At 37.4% G+C, this 13,817-nt stretch overlaps 1 protein-coding gene across 1 annotated transcript in view; it reads left to right on the top strand.

Moving 5' to 3' along the window:
* The window catches only part of muc5.7 (mucin5.7), a 39,917-nt gene extending 30,057 nt beyond the window's left edge, over positions 1–9,860 (top strand). Inside the window, 6 exon segments of the mRNA XM_085372969.1 lie at positions 6,370–6,426; positions 8,007–8,178; positions 8,534–8,646; positions 8,801–8,878; positions 8,881–8,968; positions 9,761–9,860. Coding sequence (XP_085229095.1) covers positions 6,370–6,426; positions 8,007–8,178; positions 8,534–8,646; positions 8,801–8,878; positions 8,881–8,968; positions 9,761–9,860 — 608 coding nt within the window.
* Positions 9,861–13,817: the final 3,957 nt, after the last annotated feature.

Here is a 13,817-nt window from a genome sequence, read left to right as displayed (position 1 = left end):
CACAGCTAGTTTTGTATGAAAAAATGAAAGTAAGATTGTCCTTAATATCTCTCAAATTGTTCAACTTTGTTGGCTTGCTCAGTATAATTTCATAAAGAGCTAGGCTAGTTTGACATAAATCTGGGGAATGCACTTGGAGTACATGGGAGAGCTTTCCAAAACAGTTTAGTTTAACCTCATTTAGAATAAAACTTAATGTTCCCACACGGTTCCTGAGAAAGATTACCAACCTTAAATACCCACAAAAGTGAAACTGTATCCAAAATAACACTATTACTGCTTCTGACTTAGGGTACAGGTGCTATGCACAAATTCCTATCAGCCACTTGCACCTGAATCATCCTTTTATATTTGCAAAGATAACATGACAGCTGCCTTTAACTGTAAGAGTGAGCCAAATTTCTGTCTGGATTATGGGATTCAGTGCAGCTGTGCAGTTTAAGATGCCACACAACCTCCTCTAAAGGACAAGAAGGTAAATAAAACGTTCTATCTATAACGGAGGATAGTTATGACATTTTAAAAATAGCAAACAGTTAATTATTAATCAATGGCACTTAGGTTATGTGAATTTGAGCCTACATTACTTTGTTTTTTACAATATACAATGCTTAAACCCCCTTGAATTTGTCTACATGAAACAGCAGCAAAATTTGTTTTAACATGACTATGAGAAGAATGGTGAAGCTGTCAACCTCTAACCAATATATTCTAATTTCCTTCTATTGGGATTTATGGAATGAGGAAATAAGTGAAATGACTATTGGCAAATATTCTCAAATTACATTTGAGAATTAGTTTCCTTGGGTGTGTTCTGGATGACGTAATTGCAGTAAGTGGTTTTCTTTACCCCCTACAGGTAACTAGATATGTTCCTGATTGTGGGCCGTATATAAGAGGAGAAGCTGTCAGAAAGGTTGCTCATTTAGCCAAACAGTACTTCATACAAACAAACTGACGACTGAGAACCCCTGTCCTGGGTCTCTTCTGGTTTGGCAGGGTAAAGGATTTTCTCTTTTAAATTTGTTTGGTTTTGAGCGTGATGCTTCTTGGTACTTATATTTAAAACAATACTTAAGAAACCTTGCAAAAAATACATTTAATATACGTAGTACTATAATTTAGTAGCATTTTGATGTGGCATTATGTTTTTAATACAGCTAACTTCAATCGATATACAGTGGTGTGAAAAATTGTTTGTCCCCTGTCCATTCATTTTTGCATAATTTTTGTAATCCAGCCACATTGGAGGGTTTACAAGCATGAAACACCTTTTTATGGTCATGCCACAGCATATCCATGGGATTCAGGTCAGGACCTTGACTAGGTCACTGAGTAAGTCTTCATTTGGTTTTTCTTAAGTCATTCAGAGGTGGACTTGCTGGTGTGTTTTGGAACATTGCCCTGCTGTAAAAACCAAGTGCGCTTCAGCTTGAGGTCAAAAACTGGACTGGACATTCTCCTTCGGGATGTTTTGGTAGACAGCAGAATTCTTGATTCCATTTACCGCACCAAGTCTTCCAGGTCCCGAGGAAGCAAAACAGCCCCAGGCCAACACACTACCATGACCATATTTTACTGTTGGTATGATGTTCCTTGTCTGCAACGCTGTTAGTTTTTATGCCAGATGTAACAGGACTCAAACCTTCCAAAAAGTTCAACTTCTATCTCGTCTGCATAAAAGAATGTTTTACCAGATGTCTTGGGGAGATGTTTTTGGCAATTGTGAGATGAGCCTTTGAGTTATTTTTGGTCAGCAGAGGTTTTCTCCTAGAAATCTCCCATTTTTGCTCATTCCTTTTCTTATTGTTGGATCATGAAGTCTGATCTTAACTGAGACATGTGAATCCTGAGGTTCTTTAATGTTTTCTGGGTTATTTTATGAACTCTTGGATGAGTTGTTGATGTGCTCTTGGAGTAACTTTGGTAAGCCAGTCAAGCCTGGAAAGCTTCACCACTGTTCCAGATTTACTCCATTGGTGTATAATGGCTCTCACTTTGGTTCACTGGAGTCCCAAACATGTAAGTGTGAAAAATATGCAAAAGACTGGAAAATCAGGAAGGGGGCAAACACTTTTTCACATCACTGTATTAAAAACTAAAATATTGATCTCATTGTCATTTTGTTTTAAGGTTCCTCTACAATCATGATGCGACTGGTAATGTATAACTTTAAATACATTTTAAGTTCAATTAAAATTGAATTTCCTTCTGTTCTGTAATACACATGTTTTCACATTACAAGCTCAATTCCGAAAATGTTGGGATTCTGCATAAAATCTAAATAAAAACAGAATGATATGATTTGCAAATTTTGCAAACTAACATTTTATTCACAATATAAAATACGTGAAATAAGTTTAAACTTATTAGTGGCTGATTTAAAATAGTATCAAATAGTAGAAGTTCTGGCCTGCAGGGAAACAAGTTCAGCATCTATACACTTCAACTTTAATATTGTCTTGTCATCACCATCAACACCCCCATCACCATCAACGGCGCTGCTGTGGAGAGAGTGAGCAGCTTCCGGTTCCTTGGCGTACATCTGGCTGAGGATCTTACGTGGTCAGTACACACAAACAAAACAGTGAAGAAGGCGCAGCAGCGCCTCTTCTTTCTCAGGAGACTGAAAAGATTCGGCATGAGCCCCCGCATCCTCAGGACCTTCTATCACTGTGCCATTGAGAGCATCCTCACTGGATGCATCACCACCTGGTATGGCAACAGCACCGCCTACAACTGCAAAGCTCTCCAGCGAGTAGTGCGGTGCTCTGAACGGATAATTGGAGGTGAGCTTCCCTCCCTCCAAGACATCTACAGGAAGCGCTGCCTGAGGAAAGCGGGGAGGATCATCAAGGACTCCAGTCACCCCAGCCATAAACTGTTCAGACTGCTTCCATCAGGAAGGAGGTTCTGCAGCATCCGGTCCCGTACCAGCAGACTGAGAGACAGCTTTTTCCATCAGGCCATCAGACTGCTGAACACGTCATAGACACCTCAGCTTCACTACTGGAACTTCAACATTATGCACTCCACACTGTATATAAATGCCACTTGTTTTGCACATATTCAACTCTGTATATTTTATATATTTTATTATTATTATTATTATTATTATTTTATTTTATTTTTTTACTATTTAATTTGTAAAAATGTGTATACACACACACACACACACACACACACACACACACACACACACACACGTAGGAAAATATTTAGTATACACATCCAGAAATGCATACACTATTATATATTGTACATATATTTATTAGTTTCAGGTTGGCCATTCTTGTATTTTGCTCGTTTGTGTTGTTGTGTTTGCACATCTCTGTTGCTTGTGGGGCTCGCACACAAGAATTTCACTCGCATGTGCTGTGCCAGTGTGCCTGCACATGTGATGTGACAATAAAAGTGATTTGATTTGATTTGATTTGATTTGAAATATGTAAGGCCTTGACCAAAAGAAACATAATATGGATGGGAGCACATGTTGCTCTAAAACCTGTTCACAGCTTTCAGCACTGATGGTGCTTTTCCAGATGTGGGAGATTTAAAATTATCTGACTGTAGAAGTACACGCCAGAAACGATGGTTCTGCACACTGTTATTGTTTTTTATTGAGAGTTATGCACACAAAGAAGGCAGTCCGTTTCAGTCTAGCTCTCTCCTCCTCCCCGCTCGACTCTGCCTTCACTATAGAGACACAGAAAAGAGACACCGTCATCAGACAATCGCCTGTGGCTCACCTGCCTCCCGGTGCCGCCCCCTTGAGCTCACTGCACCACTCCTCCCTTGCAGCTGAGCCAGGGACCACGCCACCACCAAACTGATATATTTCATGAAATAGCAAAATGACTCAGTTTAAATGTTTTTAATGTTCTACTGAGAATAAAGTGTCAGTTTATGAAATTTGCAAATCATTGTATTCCGGTTTCAGTTACATTTTACAGAATTTCCCAACATTATCAGAATTGATTTTATACATTCAAGACAATATGTATAAGCAGAATGCAGTTTTATGTGATTCCAACATAATTATTTTTTCTATTTTTTCTTGCAGTTGGTTGTTGCCATTACTGGCATTACTTTTTGGTGGGTTGTTCTCAATAACTATTAAATTTGAACAATTCTGCAATTTATAAGCAGTGCATTTAATCAAAAAATATGCAATTAAAGCATTATTAGCAAAACAAAATGTTATGATTGTGTTTACCAGAAAACACATACAAGGTGGACAGTGCGCCCAGCTCTGAAAAACAAAAAGATAAAAATGGTAAGACCCTTCCCAGTAGGATGCTACATTTCATGACCAATGTCCTGTATCTTAGCTAATGTAGAAAAACATTGTAACATGTTAATTGTATATTCAGATTTGACAATCTTAAAATAGTAACATCCTTCATCACAAGTTGATTAATGTTACATACAATGTATGTTATTTCAGTCTCAGATGAAGAACTTTGTATCTACTTCTAAAGTTAATAGTTTCTGACAAGACTATAATATCTCAAACGTGTTGGCAATTGCAAAAAGACAACATTATTCTTCTTACTAGGAAGTGAAAATCAGGCTTCCAGTGGCTCCAGTTCTAAGAACCCAAAGGATAAAAATGGTGAGATCCTTCATTACAACTTGAATAATGTTGTAATTAGTTTTATGTGTGTACATAAAAGGTTTATATTTTCTTCTGAAGAGCTTTGTATCTTCTTGTAAAGTTGTTTTTTTGGCAATTATGTCAACTGGCAGAACTGTATACAGTCACAAAAAACAATAGAAATAGTTCGATCTTTCATAACAATTTCATTAATGTCAATACATTGTGTATTATTTCAGTCAAAATCACAACATTATTCTTCTTAGTAGGAAGCGACCAGCAGGCTCCCAGTGGCTCCAGTCCTAAGGACCCAAAGGATAAAAAAGGTATTGCAATATGATTAATGTCACATAAAATGCGTATTATTTCAATCACTGCAGAAGAGCTTTGTAGCATTTTGTAAAGTTATTCAGTTTTGACAGCTGTGCCATCATAACTGTGCACAATCACAACAGACATCATTTTTTGATTATATTTACTAGAAAACTCCACGGACTCCAGTCCTAAAGACCAAAAGGATAAAAATGGTGCGATCCTTCATTACAACCTAATGAATGTCACATAAAATATGGATATTTTCAGTCGGTGCTGAAAAGCTTTGTATCTTCGTGTAAAGTTGCTCATTTTTGAAAATTACCTAAATTGGCAGAACTGTAAAAATAGAAATATTGAGATCCTTCATAAAAATTTCATTAATGTCAATACAGTGTGTATTATTTCAGTCACTGGTAGAACTGTACAACATCACAACATTATTCTTCTTACTAGGAAGCCACCAGCAGGCTCCCAGTGGATCTAGTCCTAAGGCTCCATAGGATTAAAAATGGTAGATCCTTCATTGTAATATGATTAGTGTCACATAAAATCATATTATTTCAATCACTGCAGAAGAGCTTCGTAGCATTTTGTAAAGTTATTCAGTTTTGACAGCTGTGCCATCATAACTGTGCACAATCACAACAGACATCATTTTTTGATTATATTTACTAGAAAACTCCCCTCAAACCAGTCCTAAGGATCAAAAGGATAAAAAAGGTAGATCCTTAATGAGAATTTGATTAATGCCAGTACAGTGTGTATCATTTCAATCACTGCAGAAGAGTTTAGTAAAAGTTACTCATTTTTGACAATTTTGCACAATCACTGTGCACAATCACAACAGACATCATTTTCTTACTATATTTACTAGAAAACTCCACTGACTCCAGTCCTAAGGACCAAAAGGATAAAAAAGGTCAGATCCTTCATTACAACTTGATTTATGTCACAAACGTGTATGCACATAAAATGTGCTGAAGGACTTTTCAGCTTCTTGTAAATGTATTAAATTTTGACAATTTTGTAAACTCCCAGAACTGTACACAATCACAAAAGATCTTTTTATTCATTTTAACTAGAAAAGTCAAGTGGCTCCAGTTCTAAGAAACAAAAAGATAAAAATGGTGAGATCCTTCATTGTAACTTGATTAACACCATGTAAAATGTGTACATCTTCAGTCTCTGTTGAAGAGCTTTGCATCTTCTTGTAAAATTATTCAAATTTGACAAGAATTGTACACTGTAACAAAGTACAACATTATTCCACTTAATAGGAAGCAAATTGCAGGACTCCAGTGAATCTAGTTCAAAGGAAGAAAAGGACGGTAAGAGCCTTCAACACTGTGTATCAGTATCACATACAGTGTGGTGTATTTTAATCACGGTGGAAGAACTTTGTAACGTCTTGGAACTCCATAAACTGTAAGGACTGTTATTCTTCTTCTGTTTACTAGAAAGGAAACAGCAGGACTCCAGTGAATCTAGTTCAAAGGAAGAAAAGGATGAAAATGGTAAGACCCTTCACTATGTGTCACACCCAACGTGTAGTCAGTGGCATACTTTGAAATGAGAGAAATATTTGCTTATATTGTGATGTCAAACAATGCCCCCAAAATGATGATGTATTATTCTATACATTTACATCTATATTCTACATTTTTTAATTGGTTGCTAAAGCTTGGTTGCTAAATGCACATTAAACTGTTTACTGGAATATGAGTTAAATGTGTTGATGTGACAGTGGAAATTCAGATTTTTTCTTATCTTATCTTATCTTATCTTGTCTTATCTTATCGTATCTTATCTTTTAAGGTGTATTTAATTTAATTAAATACATTTAATTAAATAACTTTGGCAGGTACACAAAGCCATTAGCACTGTACACCATCACAAATAAAATAACATTATAGCATTTATATTTACCAGAAAGCAACCTACTGACTGTCTGTCTGATTTTAAGGAACAAAAGAGGACCCTTCACTTTAATATAACCCAAAGTGAAGTGAAGTTTCTAAGTTCCTAAGGTGGAAAATTTAATGTTTCATTTGTCACACAGGAGTAGCTATTTTATCCTTTTTATCAGTTTCCTGATAAAATAGGACTTTCCTCTTTTTTTTGGTAATCACACAGTATTAACTCTCATTTTCTCACCAACTAAAGTATCGAATTCATTGTATTTGAAAAACAATCAATGCATTTTAATTGATCAGTTTGTGCAATTTTTAAAGTCTCACTTTCTGCTGTTTTTTCATTTTCTGCATTTCAGTAAAGCCCTGCTACTATCCCACCAACATTCGTAAGGAGATCACATTTTATTTTCTCATTTGCAGTTACAGTGTGAAAAAGTGTTTGCCCCCCTGATTTCCTGGTGTTTTGCATGTTTTTCACACTTACATATTTCAGATCATCAAACAATTGTTAATATTAGACAAAGATAACCAAAGTTAATATGAAATTCAGCTTTTAAATGAGGATTTCAGTGATTAAAGGAGAAAATAAGGCTTTGGGACTCCAGTGAACCAAAGTAGCAGCCAGGAACAACGGTAAAGCTTCCCAAGAGTGACCAAAATTACTCTAAGAGCACATTGATGACAGCTTAAGAAAAACAAAATGAAGACTTTGGAGCGGCCTAATCAAAGTCCGGACCTGAATCCGAAGGAGATGCTGTGGTATGACCTTAAAAAGCTGTTTCATGCTTGAAAACCCTACAATGTGGCAAAATTGCAACAATTATGCAAAGATGATTGGTCCAAAATCCCTCTACTATTGATTCCAGTTTTTGCTGCTAAGGGTTGGCCCAACCAGTTATTAGGTTTAGGGGGCAATCACGTTTTCACACAGAGCCATGTAGGTTTGGATTTATTTCCCTTAAATCATAAACACCTTCATTTAGAAACGGCATTTTGTGTTTACTTATGTTATCTTTGTCTAATATTTAAGTTTCTTTGATGATCTGAAACCTAATACTTTTTCACACCACTGTACATCACAGCCATCTTTTTTAACATTCACAATTTGTCTTAGTCAAATGAAAACATTTACAGAAAAGCTTTCAAAGTTGCTAAATTATCTGAATTTGACCCTTTTCCAGGATGCTGGACAGAATGGTTCGATAGAGACGACCCTTCTGCATCTGGAGACTGGGAAACTCTTTGCAGGCTCCGCAAAGAGAACCCTGGAAAGATCTGCCCTAGACCAGCAGCTATCGAAGCCAAGACTCTATCTGGGCTCACTGTGGCTGAAGTAGGGGACGTGATTTACAAGTAAGAACAGTACAAGAAAAAATATGTGAAAAAGTGTGTGTGAGTGATATATTCTATGGAATTGGCAGCATTTGCATCTTCACTGTTTAAGTTGGACACAGTTTGAGGATTCACCAAAGTGTGACATGAACCATATGCCACAGCAATCCATCCAGTGTTTTGGAGATACTGCAGCCTGTACCACAGTGGTGACAAATCAACAGACAGACAGATGGGCTGACAGAGTTTGATTGCCATGCCTTTAACCATGCATTAACATGTCTAAAAAATGCAAATACACTTAAGTGGTTACAGCTATTAGGCTGCTCTTAGTCAGTGTCATGCTGGTCTCCTTCTTTTCTTTTTTCTTTTTTAGAAATGACATAACTTCAGGATTTATCTGCAGAAACAAAGACCAGATCAACAATAAGAAGTGCAACGATTATCGTGTTCGCTTCAGCTGCTATCCCCCGTTTTGTGAAAGAGGAGGTATCACTACATTCTGCATGTGGAATATTAAGCTCCTAATGCAAACTGATTTCTTGCTTTTTTTATTGCATAAAGAATAGACAGTCATTTAAAATGTTGCTTTGGTTCTGTAGTTTTCTAACAGGCATGCTTTGTCTGTATTTACTCACTGCAGTGTGTTGGACCAGCTGGTTTAATCGCGATGATCCTGGTACAACAGGAGACTGGGAGGTTTTAAGTGAACTGAAGAAACAAAAAAAATTTGTGACAACCCTCTGTATGTGGACGCTGTTATCACTGACACAATGACCCCAGCCATCTACACAGGGGAGACCTTTTACATGTAAGCTGCCTCCTAAGAAAACAATAAAAGCTTCACGTGTAGTACAAACAACCCAATGATCAAACACAGTGTTCAGCAACAACGCCTCTTGCCTCAAGTTTCCAAATTTTAGATATGTTCTGCCTGAAGATATTTCTTAAACAACGAATGGGAATTCAGTTATATTTGTAAGGGTGATCATTTTTCCTGAGGGATTTCAAAATAATGTCAAAATTCATTCTTGTATTACTGGGTTTGACTAGAACAATATGTGTGTTATGAGAAAGAAAAAGTAATACATGACAGGAAATGATTTACATGTGATTATTTTATCTTATTTAAATTGGATGTTTGAGACATTTCACATTTACACTTATAAAAAAACAAATTACACAAGACATTTTGAAGAGTAAAATTCATTTTTATTGGACCTGCCAACAGCACTATTGCGAAACCAGGTCATCTATTTTTATCATTAAAAAAAAGACAACTGCAACAACAAAAGTAAGTATGGTTTAACCAAAATGCCTCATTAAACAGTGGAAATGAACTGACATTTACATATTACTTTACCAGTCTTGTTGACTGTGGAGTATAGTGCTGGAGAATAGAAGGTAGATTTAACCATACATGTTTACTCTGCTTTACTCTGTGCACTTTAATTATTTTATGGTGGGCAAATTAGACCTACTAACTAGATATGTATGTCTTTGTACAATAAACACAAGTTCCTGTTTTAGATTATTATCGTCATAATAATAAAATAAGAACATTAAGCATATTTGTAGCTTACTTTGTGCTCATTTTTTTCAGGTACAATCCAACTGACGGATTTGTTTGCCGCAATAAGGACCAGACTACTGGCAAGTGCAGTGACTACAAAGTTCGCTTTGGATGCCCATGTAACAACTGAGCCCCGATTGAGTCCACCACGCTTAGAATTGTGGGGAGAAAAGAAGTTCCTCTTCATATCACTTTAATTTTCCTCTGCTATTTCTTTTGTTTAATAATTCATTTTTTACTGGGCGTAATATCGGGAGGAATTTGTAATGGGCCCCCTTCGCAGACATCTTCACTTAGCGGCGTTGCAAAAGCACAGGTGTTGCTAAATTAAAGATGATCTTGTTTCACTGAAACGACCATGGTGATGTGAACGACACAAAAGCAGCTAAAAATGAAGATTTAGTGTTAAATATGTACGCAAATGTTTTCAGTGGTACAGGAGGAAGTTTTTCTGCTTTAACTTTCTTTTCTTTTCAGTGATTATGAAAGCATGACATTGTTTGACTAATGAACCAAAATACTAAAACGAATAAAACCACTAACGAACAGCAAGTCGGTTTCTTCTCTTGAGCTTACATGAAGCTATGACTTGATGTGAGTTATGCAGATGTACAGTATATGTTTTCAGCAGATGGTGGGGACTAATGTGATACGCATGCTGTGTTGTTTGACAGGAAAGTGAAAATGTGGAAAAGCGCAACTCAGTAAATCTGAATTTTATATCAAAATAATTGGCAACACTAACAAGCAAACACACAGGTAGAACTAATGTCTATTTATAGAAAAAAAGACAGTTTGTTTTTTTAGTGCAGGATTAGTGTATTTACAGCTTCCCTTTCTCGCTGACCTACATAAGGCCTTCGCCACATTTCCTTTAAAATCAAGTATTCTTGATGCAAGCCTGTACGTGCACATAACCCCCTGCAAACCCAGAATGTACACATATAGGCACACAGATACATATATACATGCACACACATACACACAGGCACTAAGGAGAGCAGGGAGATACAAGGTGATTCCATAACACCGCCAACAATTCCTCGGGAGATGAGCACTTGTGATAGGTGCTGAAAAGAAACTGCAGGGCACTGTACGGAATATAAAATAAGGAACTTTTCCACAGTCTGCTCTTGGAAACGAATCTGTTCTTTGGAGGGTTTTGCTAATGCTTGCATGTTTGCATTGCATCAACAGTTCTGTACTTGGTGCCATTTGGCTTTGAGCATGAACGCCTGTCTTCCAGAAGGCTGAAGACTGTGTTGAAATAGGCAACATATCAAAAGACGAAAAAGAAAAAAAAACAACCGAGAAGGACGGATGCAATCTGTTAAATTTTTCCTCTTAACTTCTCATGATAAAACTAAAGAGGAAAAATTCTGACACTGGTGGCAAAATAAAATGAAATTTGCATTATTGAAGTGCAACATAAGTGTCGAAGCTTTGCAGCACTATGGCGTTCCATTCTCTTCCATTAATCTACCAATATTCCATGGCTGTGAAGGCCTATTTATAGACCAGGGGATGATTAAGTGGTGAAGCTCTGTGCCACAAAGGGAACCAAGCTCATTTTCTTTTTCCTTCCTCTCTCTTCTTTGTGTATTCTCTTCCTACTTCTCCCTCTCTCTTTCTATCCCTCTGTGCCCGAGTCTTCTTTCCTATCGTCTCACTCTTTCTCTCTGCGCTCCTCTTTTCCATGAGCTTATATATTATATACCCAACTTTCATTCATATACTTTAGTTTAGCTGTCATTAAAATTATGTTAGACTCAAGGGGTAAGGATAAGTCCTTTAATTTCTTTTTTTTTTTCCATTAGGCATTTGACAAAAGGATTTACAGCAGTGTTAATTGTTATGAGGCTTCACAGCAAAGACTGACAGGCTTAACAAGAGAGGATGGAGCTCAGTTCTATATGTTTCCATTGCTAAGGCAAGCTGGCTCAAGAATGAAAAGTGTTTTTAGTTAAAAGTAGAGGAAGAACATTTGTGCAGAGAGCTGCTTGCAAGGTGTCCTTGAGTGGAAGTGGAGCAATGCACAGGGTAAAGGGTTAAGCTCATTTTCATGTGTGCAGACATGATTAATGGAGGAGAGGAGAGGAGAAGAGAGGAGAGGAGAGGAGAGGAGAGGAAAGGAAAGGAAAGGAAAGGAAAGGAAAGGAAAGGAAAGGAAAGGACCTCACCCAGTTTAGGACCAGCCTCGTTTCATCGTTTCCAGAAGAGCAAGGACATAAATGAGCTCAAACCCTCCTCCGTGCTTCCACACACTCCAGCTACTGGTCCATATCCAGATTTTTCCCTGCATTTACAAAGGCTTGGATAACAGCATTTTTGTGAAGAGTGGGCTTAGTGCAGAGCTGTAAATACTGATGACCTCAATAACACCCATTTGCCTATTAAAACCACTCAAAATATTTGTAGAAGGAGGTGAAAATGGACTATTTGAATATGCTGAAATGATACTTATTATGCCAGAAGTAGATTTATTTTTAATGCAATAAAAAATGGATTCTGTGTTAGAAATTAACCATAAAAAGTGCAGTCGTTTATATCATACATACTGAATATCAAAGCTTATGTGACAGAAATAAGTCACCATATTTGTCCTCATCAGAAATGTCTTTTTTCTCACTAACTGCAAGAGTTTGGGACTGAAAATAGCAACATTTAATGCATCTGAAAGCATCTCAGCATCCTTAAATCTAGAACAGCTCTTTGCAATCACCTAACAGCCGGAGCTTGTATTTAAAGACCAATTTGTTACACTATTTAGAATTTCTGTTTATTTGTCTAATATATTTTGGTATAGCTGCAGTCTTGGCAACCCATGAAAACACTTTAGCTGTACAAGGCAGTCCATGTACGTTGAGTTATTTTTAATAAATCCTTAACCAGGCAATTTGATAATTCCCAAATCCATCTGTCAAATAGCATTTAATTTAAAGACACAAATTTATCACATTTATGGCGGTGTAAATTTGATTAGTCCTGAATTATGTATAAATGAATAGCTCTGCCTCCATCCCTAGACTCCTTGGGATGTCAGACCCCAACTTTAAATCCCTCTCACCAAAGCAATATGAGCCTGAAAAGCTATTAGAGCATGACTCCTGAGAGATGAACAAGACAAAAGCGTTATGCCTGTACCTCCACGTAAGGTGCGAACAATACCAGGCTATTTTCACTCTGACAAGCCATATTAGTCGTGCCAGCTTTTGCCTGCTGGCAACTCCGACGTGATAGCTGTCTGGGACATTTTGTTTCCAGTCACAGTAGCTGATCCCTTGATTAAAAACATTGAATGCTGAGAGCGTGTTATCCCTGTTTGGAGTTTCTGATCCTGGGTGTCTCAGGCGACTGCTGGGCTTTCTCATCCCCAGCGGCAACAGCTGATCCCAGGAACTTTAAGGACGCAGAGTGGATTGCATTACTGAGGTGGAAGTCAAAACATGCCAGAAGTGTTTGCCTGTCATAACCCTTCGCTGAAAAAAAGAAAAAGAAAAATTCTGGTGTGTAAGCTGATTTCTAATGAGGAAATAGATGCATTGTTACCCAACTTTCACTGCAGTATCTTTAAGACAGCAAACGGTCTTTGTAAAAGTTGTTTTTTTTCCCCGCATCACACCCTATGGCCTGAAACAGATTTATATTATGTGGTGACATAATGTTAGCTTGGTGGCATTCATGTTCATGGGTGGTTTCCGTGTCTCTTTTGTCAATGGCTTATAAAATGGCAAGAATTACACCGCTCCCCAATGAGTTACGACTAGGCACCAAGAGAGCCCATTAACAAAGGCCCAGATGCACACAAATCACCAATGTGTGTCCAATCTTTGTTTACACTATCACATTTGGCTTTGAAAGGCCCTCCACTTACACCCATTCATGGGCATCAGAGATGGAGATGTCTTTGGAGAAAGGGAAGTTTATTGGAGGCTTTCCTGTAACAGAATGCAAAGCCTTATGAGTTCCTCTCATATTCTCCAGTCTCCTTCTCTGCAGGCAAACCCTTGGCACTGGCTAGCCCAATAGGGAAAGTCACTTTTTGCAAGCATTGCCAAGATTTCTATTTGAAAGCCAAAACGTGTAG

This window comes from Diplotaxodon limnothrissa, linkage group LG15 (genome assembly GCF_057381915.1).
Source record: "Diplotaxodon limnothrissa isolate DT_005_m linkage group LG15, D_limnothrissa_male_GT1.1, whole genome shotgun sequence".
Taxonomy (NCBI): Eukaryota; Metazoa; Chordata; class Actinopteri; order Cichliformes; family Cichlidae; genus Diplotaxodon; species Diplotaxodon limnothrissa.
Note: the sequence above shows the minus strand (reverse complement) of the source record. Positions and strands in the feature narration are given on the sequence as shown.